The sequence below is a fragment of the Falco rusticolus genome, chromosome 4, assembly GCF_015220075.1.
Source record: "Falco rusticolus isolate bFalRus1 chromosome 4, bFalRus1.pri, whole genome shotgun sequence".
Lineage (NCBI taxonomy): Eukaryota > Metazoa > Chordata > Aves > Falconiformes > Falconidae > Falco > Falco rusticolus.
Window position 1 is genome coordinate 11,172,160 of NC_051190.1, and position 16,808 is coordinate 11,188,967.

At 42.2% G+C, this 16,808-nt stretch overlaps 1 protein-coding gene across 1 annotated transcript in view; it reads right to left on the reverse strand.

Annotated features, from left to right (window-relative positions):
- Positions 1–12,396: 12,396 nt before the first annotated feature.
- Positions 12,397–16,808, reverse strand: part of KBTBD12 (kelch repeat and BTB domain containing 12) — a 35,111-nt gene continuing 30,699 nt past the window's right edge. The window contains exon 5 of the mRNA XM_037384195.1: positions 12,397–15,725. Within this exon, the coding sequence (XP_037240092.1) occupies positions 15,556–15,725 (170 nt within the window). The 3' untranslated portion in view covers positions 12,397–15,555. The remainder of the gene's footprint in view (positions 15,726–16,808) is intronic.

A 16,808-nucleotide genomic window follows, 5' to 3' on the forward strand; every position in this document is an offset into this window, starting at 1 on the left:
TCCAGCAGCGGTTTGGCTCACCACAAGGTGGAAGAACTGCTTTACTTATGATGCCATCTCACCTTGCATGAAATGTACACTACTGGGTAGGCAAGTTTTATTACTATCATTATTTAATTGTTATAGTGCATCACTGCCCAAGGATCCCATTCAGGACCAGAAGCCCTTGTGCCAAATATAATATAGATACAGTCCACAGCCCTGCAAGGAGCTTCCTGCAAATAGATCCCAGTGCGGTGCCCCACAGTGCTCAGGTCTGCGATACTTCAGGAAATCACTATAATCTCTTTCTCTGCATAGTATAGGTATACTGTTAGGTATTCTTTCGCTTCAGCGTAGCTCCCCAAAAAGATCAGCCCGTGGGGAGCTCCCTGCAGTCATGCTCAGCTGTAGCATCCGTACCTGTATTCCAGGGAACGACCACAACTCTGTCATGCTTTACCTCCCCTTTGCCTGCCACCCCCATGCTGTCTGTCAGGCAGTTTGACAGTTGTTTGTCAGATGTCCTTACCAATTTATCTACCCAGAGGGATGGGCTCTGGAGGTGGTAGCATGCATGAAACATTTGAGGTCACAAGAGAATGCTCATGGTCAATGGCAGGTAAGCATGGACATAAGGATGACCTTCAGGTAACCCTGAGCAGACAACATTTCTAAAATAAATTGTTTACTATGTTGTTAACCTAAAAAAGACTTAACTGCTCTGCTAAGGCCAACAGCCAAACTTCATTGATTTCAACAGAGCTGAAGTTTCCCTTTCAGTCTGTACTCGGGAGATAACCTCCCAGCTTGCCTGAGGAACCTCAAGTAGCGTGCCAGCATGCCTGTCACAAGTGGTGTTCACCAGGGCTCAGTGCTGGGGCCAGTCCTGTTTAATATCTTTGTCAATGACCTGGACGAGGGGATCGAGTGCACCCTCAGTAAGTTTGCAGACAACACCAAGCTGGGGGGGATTGTTGATCTGCTGGAGGACAGGAGGCTCTGCAGAGGGGTCTGGGCAGGCTGGGCCGATGGGCTGAGGCCAATGGTATGAGGTTGAGCAAGGCTGAGTGCCAGGTCCTGCACTGGGGGCACGACAACCCTGCACAGTGCTACAGGCTTGTGAAAGAGTGTCTGGCAGAAAAGGACCTGGGGATGTTGGTCAGTGGTAGACTGGATATGAGCCAGCAGTGTGCCCAGGTGGCCAAGAGGGCCAACAGCATTCTGGCTTGTATCAGAAACAGTGTGGCCAACAGAACTAGGGCAGCGACCGTCCCCCTGCACTCGGCGCTGGGGAGGCTGCACCTCGAATGCTGCACTCAGTTCTGGGCCCCACACAACAAGGCAGACACTGAGGTGCTGGAGCACCAGAGGCCCAGAGATGGGCAACGGAGCTGGGGAAGGGGCTGGAGCACCAGTTGTATGAGGAGCTGCTGGGGGAACTGGGGTTGTTCAGCCAGGAGAAGAAGGAGGCTCCGGGGGGACCTTATCGCTCTCTGCAACTGCCTGAAAGGAGGCTGGGGTGAGGTGGGGTCTGTCTCTTCTCCCAGGTAACAAGTGACAGGATGAGAGGAAATGGCCTCAAGTTGTGCCAGGGGAGGTTTAGATTGGCTATTAGGAAAGATTCCTTCACCAAAAGGGCTGTCAAGCACTGGAACAGGCTGCCCAGGGAGGTGGTGGAGTCACCACCCCTGCAGGTATTTAAAAGACGTGTAGGTGTGGCACCTGGGGACATGGTTAGTGGAGGGCTTGGCAGTGCGAGGTTATTGGTTGGAGTCAATGATCTTAAAGGTCTTTTCCAATCTAAACGGTTCTGTGAAAAGGCAGACAGGAATCTTCTGTAATGGGGAGATGTTGAGAGCCACATTTCTGGTTGAAGGACCATGGGATAAAATTTTCATACACAGATTTGAACTTTGTTACAGGGCAATGAAAGGTACAGGCCAATGGGAGATGCTGCATGAAAAGTTCTTTCTGTCTAATAGAAACAAAGAAATGAGTGAATTAATTTTTTTCTAGCCAATCAAACCCTGCGATTCCTCAATAGAAGGGGCTTTAAAATAATGTACATTCTTTCTAGCCCAGCTGATTTCCAGTTGAAGAGATGCATTCTAAAAGATGAAACCTGCAAGTTATATAAGGCATGAAATTAATCTCTCCTAAGTCCAGATGGGTAAGAAATGCAAAATTTTATCCTGTCCTGAAGGTCATGGGCTGTTTCATAACTGTGGGTATTTGCAAAAAAAATCCAATTTAGATATCTAAAACGAGATACCTATACCACTGATTAAATAGAGTTGCCCTAGTTACATCAAAAGAAGTATGCTTAGCTTCTCCACCAGGCATAAGTCCAATATTGCAATGCATAAAAGAATTTCTAACATCAGTATCAGGACATGAGAGGTTAACTGAATGTCTTTGTACTGCTTTGCATGAAATGTTTTGAATCCTGATCTCCTGTTATGACTCACATCCCTATTTCTCCAATTTGTTCACCCAGGCGCTCCTGGAACATCACTTTATTACGTGCATTTATGGCAATACTTAATAAGGTATCTAAAATACTTTATAATACTGTAACTTTAATCAGCCATGCTCTTAGCTGGCAGTATTACAGCAGGGCTTTCTCAATAACTGGGATCCTGATTTCTGGCCCTGATAAGATAGACCTTCTATATAACACATACTTGTGTAATGTAAAAGGGCAGTGGCTAAAGCCTGATCCTGTCAAAGGACAACAACACTTCAACAGGGCCAGCATTTCATCCTGTATCTTCAAGTTAAGCCTCAATATTTCAAGCAGAAACAAAATGTAACATGTAGTTGTGCAACGATAGCAGTGCTATTGATTCAGAAAAAGCTCTGTAATAAAGCTCCCTTCTGTTTGCTAAAATGTGCCATGAGGGGGGACAAATTAGGGTAAAACTTATGCGGATCAGCCAGCAAGGTCAGACAGATACTTGCCACTGTCAGTACATGCAATATGAGCGGTTGAAACATATGCAAGAAGAATGAAGAGGTTTTGCATTCTTCCCCGAGGGATGCAGTGTTGGCTACTGCTGGCCACAGAACTCCAGACTAGATTGATAATGGCTGCTTCTCAGCTGACTGCCTGCAAATTATACCAGTTCATGGTGAATGAACAGGTGAATGTTTCAGCAAGACAAAAAGGCCCACAGCTAATAGAAGGTTAAAGTCTCTCTTTAACTTCTAAATGCTTCACACGTGTTCTCTTCCTGCCTTTTTTTTTAATGCAAAAAAGTCCCCACAGAATGGTTATTTTTCGTGCCCGACTTGTTTTACTGTGGCTTATCTAACTGGATTCTGTAAAAAAATTATAATAGAACTAACAAATCCAAACATGTTCGTATTTCTAGGGGTTAAGAACTAGTTTTTGCTTATATGGTCTGTTCTTTAATCATCAAACTATTGACCTGGAGCCATTGTTTAGAGGAAAATAACCCTAACAACTGTGTTTGGAACATTAAGGAAAAAAGTTCTTGTCTTGGAAACATTGGTGCCAATTTCCCCTAATGCCTATAGTCTAGTAACCAGATACATATAGTTTTGATAATGGACTTATTTACATAAAAATCACTGCCAGCTTGATGGTAACAATGACCATGTGGAAGTTGGCCAGGACTAGAAATCATTGCTATTAACCTTCTGAGAGAGCCTGTACACCTTTGCAGAGACAGCTTTTGGCACAGAGCATTAATTTCATTTAGAAGTTTATGAGGCATTAGCAAATATACCTTTCATGCTAAAAACACATTTGACCTGTGTTTGGGAATGGAAAAGTAGCAATAAGAGGAGGCTCTCAGGTTTTCGAGTCATCAAATCTTAAATGATGCTGGCTACCATTAATCCAGCTGGAATGTTCTGATAGCAGTCAAAGAAATAACAGCATGGATATTGGACTTCTGCATCTGCATGGGCCGTTGTTTTATGAATCAATGTTTGGGTATTGGGTTTGAATAACGTCCTGCATGCACACCATGACATAGTGGCACTCTTCATTTGTTCACGAACGTGTACTGTTGTGGTGCACGCTAAGTGGGGGCTGAGCTTGGCTTGTAATTGCATAGGGTTTTCATGACAATAAAACATGTAATACATTAATGTTTTTGCATGCAGTATCATATGCATACTTGAAAAGAAACTTCTGTACATGCAAAATTATGCTTTTGATCCTGGAATAGAACTGAAATCTGCTTATTTTATGGATATCTGCAGCTTGCTGAATAATAATTTTTTGCATCTTTCACTTTTCATCTCTTGGCAACATCAGCTTTTAAGTCCAAACTGTTAGAAAATTACCTTTTGAGCTATTGTCTCTTTTTTTTTTTTTTTTAAATTCTGAGCAGCAGTAGAAATTCATCAAGTAAATTCTCTTCCTGGCTTGAAAACCAACTGAAACCTGAGCTGTTCTGTTTGATATACAGTGAATGAGCTTTGATTTGATTTTTATTGTATTTCATTCAAACTTTATTATAAAACATCTCCCAGGGACACTTGCATGAGAACCACTTTGCAAGTAAAAACAGCATTGTATTTCCAGTCTCCCATTTTTAAAGGTTATTATAACATTTTTATCATGCCTGCTTATCTTCATAATATAGCACTGTAAAGCAGACAACTGCAGATGTTAGGTAATAGAGCTAGATGTCTCTGTAGGTTTTTCTAATGGATTTTCTTTTCCCGTACTACAAAAGGGTTTCACTGTGTCATTAACCCAGTGACCAGCACTTCTGCAGTCTGACTGTGGGCAGTCCCCAGGCAGCTATGTTTCCACTGCTCTTTGACTCCAGTTCAGTTTCAACTGGGTTTTTTTGACATGAAATTTGGTGCAGATTTTTTAACAAATGCCCCTCAAAAACCTATTGTAATTTAAATACAGTAGATGATCTTTGTGGATGGGTCAACCGTGGGTGTTATGTTATTTCTATACTGTTATTCTCAGTAGTTGCTTCCTTCTCTGGAATTGATCCACCCATGTTTTTCAGAGAAACAACAATGACTTTCAGCAGCTGGATAATTTCAAGTTTGTGTTCAGATTGGGCATACAAAGTGTTTTCTCGATAACTTTCTTTCCTTCTAAAAATTGCAGTTTAAATCCAAACTAGGTATAAATTCCTCACAACATGTCACTTACTTTTAATCGATTTTTGATTATTATTTGTCTCTTGGTCTCAGAGAAGGTGTTTGTAAATGCTACAGGATGACAGGCTTGGTTTGATCCTGCTCCTATTACAATAGTTGGCCAAAAATCCTGCTGGGTCACGTTCTCTGTGTGGATTGCATCCCTATGGATCTCCTAATTTATAAAATATATCCAACAAATCCAATAACAACAGAAATAGGATTAAATACACAGTGCGCAGGTGGTTCCGAAGAAAGGGAGTTACAGCTTCTCTTTGAATTTTTGCTTATAAAGATTTACTTTCCTCATAAAAGTAATCCATATAAAGTCTTTGTTTACCTAGCTCAACTAGGAAAATAAAACAGTAACTACAAGCTGATCTGTGCAATACCATAATAGTACAAACACATTGAAGTCCCTCTTAAATGCAGGTGAGCAGGACCCTGGCAAATTGGGAAGAACAAGAGAACAGTTAACATGCCCGAGTTTTATAGACACGCCAAGCGGCTTAGCAGCCTTTACTGAACATTTCTGTTACAGTGGCTTGCCTGAAACAAGAAACAAATAAATCAGATTAAAGATTGAGCTGCTTAGGACGGCAGCATTAGTCCAGCAGATTTCCTGGCAAGATAACTTATTTTGTGCATCAGGTGACTGCTCCATGCTGCAGTGCTGAGCAGGGGTGGATTCATAATCCATTTTGAAAAGTACTTAATGAAAGCCTTTAGGAAGGTTTTATCAGCTATGAATACTGGAAAGAGGGTGAACTTCCTATCCCATGGTGTTGTTCATATGCTATTTGGCATCTTTCTGTAAGAGCATGAGAAGTCATCAAGCGGTGAGCTATTAATGCATGAGTCATGACAAGGCTCTGCAGCAATTATCAATCTTTGCACAGTCTTTGACAATTTGTCCCCTTAAAGCACTCCAAAGAGCAAGCGTTACAGCGGGCTAGCTTCAGAGCTGAGGTGGATGCTGGTGCGTTAAGGCACAGTTTGATGGGTGAATTTCCACGTGGCAGTGCTGGCGCATACAGCTGCCCTGCCGCACACCCATCAGCGGGCACTTGTTCTGTCTCTGTGCCTCTCTGTGCTGTGCCACTATAGGCGATGTTGGAGCTTCATGGCAACACGGACTACAAAATGATCTGGCTGCAAAAGACTTTTTCAAGTTCTGCAGCTGAACTACAGATTTAGTCTTGTTCGTTATTGTTTAGGAGTTCCGACTGCAACATGAGTGAATACCTTAGTTATCTTTACTTGAGACTAATTATTAATGAGAGCAGTGAGCATGTAACAGCTTGGGCTTCAGCATGGGCTGTCCAAGCCAGCGAGAGATCACACTGAATTACTAGGGCAGCTGACACCTGGGCTTTTGAATCTTCATTGCTAATCATTAGATCTGGCTTGGGTACATCTATTCAGCTTAAAATCACACCTCCCAACTGCAATATGGCTATAGCTTTGCTATCAACATACACCTAACTGCAGATGTGTCCCAGCTGACAGAAGAGAGGAACTGGAACCTATCAGGCACCTTTAAAGGCCACTTTTCTTCTTATTTTATTTTCTTACCTTTCCCTGTGCACTTTGTGGGGTTGTAGACTGTTTAAGTAGTCAAGTGGACAACACAACCTTAAAAGGCATCATCACTGAGGGATGTGGCATGTAATAAGAAGCACATTAAGAACCCTTCAGCCTTTCTGTCCTCTGAATATAAGTGAGAATTTAAGACTCCACTGCAATCTGGAAAGAGCTGTCCTATCAATAGAACGTGGCTGAGTACAACTCTGTGGGACAACATCCATGTAAAGCCCTTTGCTTTGATCCTTCTTAAAGGCAAAAAGGAAGAAAGCCCATGCCACTAACTGTCACAGAGTTCAACATTCACTACTGCAAGTTTAATCTTGGCTATTTAAGAAGACTATGGATTTAGACATATTGTTATTTCTGTACGCATTAGAGTAGTCATAGCCGTCTCTGCATATAATACTTAGCAAGAGCAGTCCTTCCATTGGTTTACCTTCTAAAAAATGCAAAGGGCATCTTTTTTGGGAACATGGTTAGGTAGATGCTGTCCTATTCTGGGTGACAATCGTTTGACTGTAATAAAGAGTAGAATTCAAACACTTTTTCTTGGAGAGAGCTTGCAGAGATAACAGTTTGAGCATCTAGCCTATCATTCTGATGGCATGTAGAAAAATAAACACAAATGATAGACACTGAAATGTCTGATATGACATTTGGGACCTAGATTAAATATGGGCTTTCTTCCTGTAGGATTTGCACTGACCTTAAATAAAGAACTGCTTCCTTTGTTTTTAATGAGGCATTGCTGCAGGGAATTAACTGAGAGTAGGGCCAGAATGAAGAATCAATGGAACAGACACATCTGAAATGTTTTTAAAGACATGGCTGGTTTGGGAGTTTGACTTCCCTTACATCTTTATGGTATCTCTCCTTTTTATGGGTATAGACAAAACCAATGCAAAATTCTTTTGCCTGGTATCTTTAACACTGCTAATAGGAATCATCTGGAGACTGGAAGGCGGATATTACAGGTTATTTATACCTTTGCCTTGCTATTCAGGGCCCCAGCAGGGATGCCAGCCATGATAATAGTTTTTTTGTGTTTAGTGGGGATTTTTGAAGCAGTTTGATTCTCGTCCACTAGGTACGGGGTTGCCATATAGTAATATGCTTAGCCTTAGTGGTCAATAGACGGCCATCTACAGGGAGTAACTTTATGCAGCTCTTGATTGGCGCTATGTCTGACCTTATGGCTAGAAAGAAAGGTCTAGGGCTCCATTACCAGTCTCTCACATCTCAGCTTTCACTTTGTTGCCTTTTCATCCTCACCAGAAGGTTGAAATCCTAACCCTGTGAGCCTCCCTCTGAGCAGAGAGGGATTTTTAGGTAGGTCTTAGGTCTGAGCATCTCTTGCATGTTTGTTTCATCACTGACTTGAAAAAATAGTTATATCCAACTTACACTAGTGTGTATGGGAGAAGGATCCATCCTATTTTTTATTTTTATTGTGTAACTCTCTCTGAACTGATTTTTTAAAAGGTACCAACTAGCTGTTACACAGGTGTCCAGTCTAACATATTCAAAGGAAACAAAGCAATTAGGCAGCTTTCTGATCAGTGCTGTCCTGCAAAATAACCACACATTTAATTTGTTGTTTTGTTGGGACTTTTTAACTGCAGGGAAATTCCAGTATATCTCATTGTCTGCTTAGTAAAAAATGTTCTCTACCCTGCAAAACTGGTCTTAACCTAAAAGAGTTTTGGAACCTCGGGGTCTTACGTATTATAAATTACCAGTCTGTAAGTATTATAAATTACTTGTCAGTTCAACTAAGATTATTTACTTATGCACACTGGCGGGGAAGGCAACATAATCCCTGGTACCAATCCAGTAACTCAGGAAGGAGATGCCACTAAACTGCAGCAAGTTTCCTGAAATTCTCTTACGCATGTTCTGTAGGTGATAACCTGGATGCAACAGTGCCTTTTAGTGTCTAGCTAAATGTGTCACTGATTTGTTATGGAAATCCCTGGAGAGTTGAAGCTTTCCTACCAAAGCTGTGGTAGACCATCCAAATTCAGGTTTCAGTTACCCAGTAAATCTGCTACACTTCTGTAAAGCGCCTTCTCTTTTTTGCTCCATAGCAACTGTGGCAATCTAAGCAGCATAATTTATTAAATCAACTCTGTTTTGAGAAAAATACAGTTCACTCGTTCTTCTCATTACTACTGTTCAAATTTAGCCTCAATTAGTGACCTCTCAATTTGCTGAGATTAGTTCTGCCTGTGTAGAAATGTGACTAGCTATGAAGGCATATGCAGTGAGCCTTACATTTCTTCTACTTAATGTATTACACAATTAGATATCACTTGTTGCTTTTCCATGAAGGAGTAAATAAAATACCCTTGTTAGCTGCAAACACCCAGTCTCTCCTTTCCCAGGAAAGCTCAGTTTCTGAATGTTTTGGACAACCGTATTACAAAAATGAGGGAGAGTAGCGCAATAATGGTACTGTTCTACCATTGCATAGGACTTCCTGATTTCTGTCGCTCAACATAACATCACAGATATTTTTAAGCCACCCCTTTGAAAAACACAGCAAGGCAGACCCACAAAATGAGTAAAGGTATATTACTATAACTATTTGACACGGGTGAAACTAGGCACACAGACCAGATGCCCAAGACTAGTAAACAGAGTAATTGAACTGGAAACAAACCCCAGAGGTTCAAATTTCCAATCTGTGCTCTAGTTACAAGACTTCTCCCTGTGATCATCCTCCTCCTCATACTGGAAAGCCTGGAAAAGCCTATTGAATGGGTATCATCGCTTTTTATGCTAGGATTCAGCAGTTGTTTTAGCCACATTTGAAAGGAATGAGTCAGGAATGTGAGAGGAAACCACTTCCCACATACACACATTACTGTATGTATGGATGAAATACATTTCCTCTACTATGAAGTTGCTGAATGAGAAAATAAAGTTGTGCAGCTGACTGGCACTTTAGTGGCTGTACTTCAACCCTGATAATGAAAAGCCAACAGCCTCGGGAGGCCGGTTTGGATAATGCATTTCATGGAAAAGCTGGTGAAGTCACTTGCATTCTTATAAAGAATGACTAGAGAAGGTCAAAGTGAAGAAAATATACCGATACTAAACCCTGGTAAATTAGAGACCAGGTTCTTTAGTGAAACCTGGCCTGACTGAAACCACAGCAGAAAATCTGGCTTTAAGATGTGAGCTATGATACAGTAATGAAGATGCCTCCCTCTGTGCTTCAGACAGTTTTTGTAGCAACTGGTGTTCAGGAATCAGAGATAATGGTAATGGCTTGTGCCTGCAGTCATTACAGCTACGGCATGCACGGTATGCAAGGTATTTAATGTAAAACTTGTCAGCATTGCACAGTGAGACAGCAGCGAGACAAAGTAGAATGCAGGTCACCTGCTCTCCAACCCTGGCTGATGGCGACGTCGCAGAGCAGGCAGCTCTTATTTGCAATGAAAGTGAACCACAGAACTTGGGTTGAGGCTGCTAGAACTTACTCAAAGATGAGTGTCCTCAAGTCCAGGGAGCTGGTATGGTCTTACTTCTGTCCTTCAAAGCTGATGTGTTGCTGGAGCGATAGGCTTCTCAGAAGTCTGGAGCCTGGTTGAACACCCTGAGTGGCTGTTCCCATCTTCTGGGGAACTGAAGGGGAAAAGGAGGAGCGTAAGGGCTGGTCAGACAAGGGGGCCGAGGCAGATATGGGGTTAGGGTAAGAGAGACAGACTTGCAGAAAGCTTTCAAGAGGACTCTGAGCTTCTGAGGGGAGTGCTACAGCCAGCCAAAAATTTGAGAAGAAAGGAGACCTAGACGAGGACTAAAAGATTTCCCAGTTGTTCCTTAGCTCAGCAAGGATTTTAAGGTTCTTTTTGACTTGAAGCCTGGAGTAGTTTCGTATATTTAAAGACCAGCACTTTTTTGAAGTGCTTTGATGAGCTATGCAGAAGACAGAGTTGCCAGGTATGTGTATAAAAAAAGGATCTTACTGCTGTCAGTAAAGAACCTCTAAAATAATGTTATACATATGTATATAAACCACATACATCCTGGAACATACATCCTGGAATACTTAAGTGTTTGGAACACTTTTTGTTTGAAGGCAATTTCTTATGGCGAGGCAGGCCAGCCTGTCAGGAGCCACAGCTCTGCACCATGCTGGTTGTCTCTGCTCTGGCAGCCCAAACACGTAGCCCCAGCGTGGCCTTCACTGTAGCTGCAATCATAGGTTATTAGTAAATCATTCCATCAGACACCCAGGCAGGGCAGTAAACACAGAGGAGACATTCACCAAGAAAAGAATGTGTATTTCCACATACATTCGATGTGTATTTTAGCCATTTTCCAATATTTCCTTTGCTTTCAACCTCTACATGCCAAATGATAGTAAATTGCAAATGTACTAGTTCCAGCTGAGCACAACTGGGGGTGAAATAGCTTTTCTTTGAAGCTGAAGCTAGAGTCCACTTGAAAAGCTGTAGGGAGAGCCACAGAAATCTGCGAAAGAGTAACTGAAAATCTGACCTGGTGATTCAAAGCATTGTGATTCATGGAACAAATTTTCAGAGGTGCTACATAATCCGTTAGGAGAGCAGCTCGTGAAAGAGACCATCACTGTAGCTAAGAGAGCAATTATGAGGTAAACAGTGTATTAAAAGAATGTCACTTTTTTCCAGATCGGCAGAAAAACAATATATGAATGTGTTTTAACATTAAAAATACATATATTATTCTAGCACTCGTTTCCATTGTTTTTCAGGTCATCAAGGATCTCATTACACATTTCAAGTACAGGAAAAAATGTAAGATAATGATCCAGGGCCAAATCCTTTTACATCTGAACCCTCCCCTGTGAAGAGTTGGGGAGGATCATTCCAGCTCACCTTGGCTCTGCTGCCTGTCGTAACATTCTGGGAGCGCCCACCTCTTACCTCTGTTGCCAGTCCCTTGGTTTTGATGTTGCCTCAGCCTCTTACCTGGACCATATTTGCTAGTAGCAGAGCTCACAGCTCTGTGTGCACCATGACAATTTTCTGTTGGCAAATCAAGGCTTCCCGAGTGGCATAATACGGCTGGAACATGATACAGAAACTGCCCCATAAATTTCAATATTGCACACATGCAAATGTACGTTTTTGCCTGGCATGGGCAGCAGCTGAGCCACAGGCGGTTGCAGTACTGGTATGTGAGGGCGGGTAGTCAGATGCGTATGCAGGCAGTTCCTGTGACCACATATATGAAAACAGAGATGAGAGCGCTACAGGGATCCTTATGAAATCAGTTATACTTGGACAATTTCAAATTAAAACATTAGCTGGGGATAAAAATGTAGAGCTTCAATTAGCTTTTTATAGCATTTAATTTTTTGCTTTACTCCCGGGGTGCCACGTGACCAGCTACCTCTCCAACATTTTTCTTCATATTTGGCAACTAGTGATGTACTTCGATGTTTCAAGCGACATCAAAGGGTATGCCTTTGCTTAATAATCCCCCATTCATTTAAATAGTCGGTAGCTTGCCAGCACTGCTTTGTTTGCATTTTAGAATTATGGATGATGTCAAGTCAGCCTTGATTAAATGTTCAGCTAACTAAGGCTCAGAGGGAAAGGGGCGAAGTAAACTATGATTTCAGTGAAACTCAAAAGCCTGGAGAATGTGCATTCTCTAATTTTATTTTTTTTTTTCATCAGGATTTGTAATAGAAGAAATTAAGACTCTTAAGGACTTTCCCAGAAATTTGAGACTAGCCATGGATGTATCAGACATGCAGTATTCATATACTCTCAGAAGGATTTTGGCCGAGATCTCAATAAGCATGCTTTCTGCTTCTTCCTTCCTTCCTCAGTCAAGCTGTCTTTTTCCAAGTATTGGTTTAGAAATTATAGTTGCCCCAAGGGCAAACCATGAACTACCTGGGGCCCACACAAAATCAAGAAGTTAGTGCCCCCATTCTAGATATTTAATCCAGAAGAAAAAAATTCCCTGCCTGGTATGTAGTGCTAGACGTTCCGACCTGGGCAGAGACAGAGACACGGACACACACGAGTCCCCACTAACAGTCAGACCCTGGGGGCAGTGGGGAGCTCAGTGCTTGGTGCATGCTAGGGCAGGTCCCTTGCCAGGGGCGCTCGGAATAAAACCTGTTGACTGCCCACTACAGCTCGAACTAGCTGATTGCAAAGCCAGTATATAAAACATATGCAATTACTCTCTTCAGTTATCAAAACAGACCTCAGAGTACGTACTTCCTTTCCATCCAGCTTATTAAGTATCAACCTAAAAAGCAAAACGTACGAAGAGGGAAAGAAACAGCCAGCTCACTACTGGAATAAAAGTTTAATAGCAGAGTCTCAGCTGTGTTATACATTTTCAAATATAACTAATGAAAGCCTGCAAAAGTCTCCCTTCTCTCCTTGAAATATTCCAAGCAGACTGACTTTCAGAGAGTGAAATCCAGTAGATTAATTCAGGCTTTAAACCACAAGAGGATTTGAATTGTCAGGAATAGACCTCAGAGCAGAGACCAAAGACAAAAAGTACCCTTTAAAAAATTCATCCTTAAAACAAAAAAGGTGAAAGAAGCAAAATTGGTAGATGTAGTTCCAGAATTTGGAGTTTCACAAGGAAACACTTAACTGATGCTCAAGAGCATTGCTTCCAGCTGCCTTGAGAGCTCTGTAGAGACATTAGAACAAGATTACCTTTACTTTGCAGTAACAATGAAAGTTAAAAAAAAAGTTGCCAATATTGGATGGTTAATTGGAAGAACTTTCTACTGATTTTGTTTAAAAACACATTAAAGCAGAGTTTGCCTCCTTGATCTTATACCTACAACTGCATTTAGCGACCAAGGTGGTTAAGACTTTAGGAGCTGGTTGCTGGTTTGTACCACTGAAGTTCATGCTTGTTGCAACTCCATTCTAGACAGAGGATGACCGACATGCGAACAAAGGAAATAAAAAAGAATGGATGATATAGAAATGATACAAGCACAAGAGTATGTCTTTAGGCTGTGAAACAAAGGGAGACAAGGGATTAGCTGTAAGGCTCACAGGTTTACTCCCTCACTACATGCTTTCCTTAGTTTCCCCTCCACCAGCTCCCTTATTGTCTGAGCAGTCCTCAGTGTCCTGCTATAGCTATCAAGTAAACTTTAGTGACCTTCCTGCGAATTGTTTTTATATGACAGATTAATTTTCCCACTGGATATTTTAGAGAATAGTACATGAATCAGAAAAGTCAGAATTGGCAAAGGGCTTCTGGGTTATCCTCTCTGTCTCTCTCTGCCATAAGAATTACAGGCAAAAAAACCCCCAAAACCCAACAAAAACAACAGCTGGCATTTTTTCAGCCTAAAACACGATTGAAAAGGAAAATGGGGATGCTTTGAAGTGCAGATCCTGCAAGTGACTATGGAAGAACTAAGTGACAGATTCCCTCATTTCTTTGCCCATTATTTCCTTCCAGTTTTGTCACTGCTTTTGTAGCCATCAAAAGCAACTTCTTGATGACAATGATAATTTTTGTTCTGTTTCATAGTTTACTCTTAGTGTTTGCCTCTGACATTCACTCTGCAGTGCAGCGTACTACCATTTGCAGTTGTGGCCCAAGAGCACAACGGAGCTTTCCAGTTCTCTTGTCCATGCTGCCCAGGCAGTGGCAGGGAGATACACTACAAGTTAGGCACCAGAGAACCGATGAATAGTTATTGGTAATTCAAACGGGATAGCAGTATTGGTAACAACTTTCTCTCTAGCCTCCTGTCTTCAAGCCTTATAAAAGCTAACACTGCCTTAAGAAACACTGAATTAATTCTCTTCCCTGTGATTATAGCCAATTCTCTTGGTAGAGAATTTACTTTATGCTACCTCAATAAAGCCACTTCTATAAAAACAGCTACTGTTACATAAACATTTATCAATTCGCACACCTATCCTTTTTCCCTGTAGCTGCAGAGCTGATACGCAGATAACGCTGGTCTCATTTATTGTTTTTTATTTTAAATTCCCTTCCCCATCTCTCAAAGCAAGAGGGATTTCTAACTGAGCTTTAAGGCTCTGGTCACACCAGACCTTGTAACTGATAGGATCTATGTGAAAATTTAGGATTCTTCTTGTCCTGGTTACACACTGCCTACTACCTCTGCGGAAAGGCTCACTTGTGACTTGTTGCCAAAAGACTAGTTTTCTACTAGCACAGGCTCAGCTTGGTTGGCAAAGACGGGAACTGTCCTGTCTGTGGGTTAGATAAAGTTTGCAGTAGCTGGTGTACCTGGGTAATGAACCTTGGCTAATGTGTTTTGGTTTGGTTTGTTTTGTTTTTTTAAAAACAAGCAAAGGCTCTTCTCTGTTTTCCTTCTGTATCAGTTAAGTACAGCCTGGCCTTTTGGTACAGCTGGACTGGTTTTCATCAGCTGACTTAACATATTTCTTAGCCTCCTTGGTAGCTTAGCAGAACCAGGCGAGGAAAACAGCAAAGGAGGGATTTCCCTGGCTAGAGCTTTCCTCCATATGTCATGCTGTGCAGTGAAATGAGCCCCGGGCTGCCACTGTGCCTGTGAGGCAAAGGCTCCCAGAAGCCCAGGCTGCACCCAGCACTGGAGCTTGCACAGCCAGATGGAAGGCGAAGAGCCACACACAAATGCTGGGCGACCTCGACTTTCAATCGCAGAAGTCCCGAGCACCAGTACTAGCAAAGTAAGCATCATCTGAGAAGCACAGCTCAAAGGCAGTTCTGTCCTAAAGCACGTGTTGCTGGCTCCTCTCTGTGGGACTCAGTTGTCATCCAGAGGCAATGCAGCATTTGTCTCTCCAAATTTTTCCATTTCTGCAGAATCTGGAAGCACTGAGAGTCACTGAACTTCTATTGGTCCACTAAATCCGGGGGAGGAGGGATAAGATCCCGCGGGTTCAGCCTAGCAACAAGACAAACATCATAGCTGTCGTGCATGAGGACGTCGATGGCCACCACGTTCCACTGGTTCTCCCATGTATCCAGTTCGAGGATCTCTTTGGTGATAACTTCGTGACGAGCTGAAAAACAGAAGCAACAACAGCAGGCATCAGGAGTCAAGTCAAGTCAAACAGGATCAAAGAGGTTTGTGCAGTTATTATGACCCTTCTGTAAGGCAGCGATGAAAAGGTAATTTCTGTGGCACTAACGGCTACCCTGTTCGAAAAGCATGCGAGTTGTCAACGTATAACAAATGAAATAGTGCAGATGGAGAGCTGCACAGTGTATTCAGTCCGCGCAGTCTGGGCTCCAGGTGCAGCTGCAGGGACAAAAGCATCAAGTGTTCCATCTTGGTATGAGTATGCAGGTGGCATTTCACTGTGCAATCAATTGTCAGATGTTCATCTTTCAGAGGCAGAGCATTGCCTATTGTTAATGAGCGTGCCTACATGCAGTATGTTGTCTTTTCTTTGCCCTGATGAAAATGCGGTCCTCAGGCTCCTGGAAGCACTCCAGTGCCATGGCTTTTCCTGGGTGCAAAGTCTGGACATCCTGTAATTTGGGGAGAAAGACAGAAAGAAACCTCCAGGGCTTAATATGTACTTTAGCTGTTCTGAAGTGCTGAGGAATTTGTCATGAGCAGTCAGGTTAGAAGAAAGCTATTAAATCACAGCCAGTCTCAAGACAAGAAGCTTTTTACTGAGATTAACAAAAAATGTAAGAATCACCACGCAGCAGAGAACCATAGCTGTCAACAGCAGAGCTATATTAAATTTCTTACAAGGACACAAAACCTTTCTTTGCTAACTTAAGTACTGCATTCTCCAGCAATTGTGACTAAAAGCCAACTTCTCTCCTAAAAATAAAAAGTGTCTTTCACGTCTGCTCACTTTTTTGTCTTAAAGTTGCTTTCTCGCAGCAAGTAACCATAGTCTAAACTTTTCTTACTTTGAGCTGAGGACATGCACGCTCTTTGCTGTCAGCTTCCTCCTGATGAATTGCCGGATAAATGTATTAGGAGCCAGTTCTCAGAGATTTCCAAGCACAGACACATCACTGGTGCCAGGGTAAGAACCATCATAGCAAGACATGTTAAATACTCAACACTATTTTATTGTGTCTTAAAAGAATGGTGAGAGGCTAAACTTACAGGGTCCAGGCTG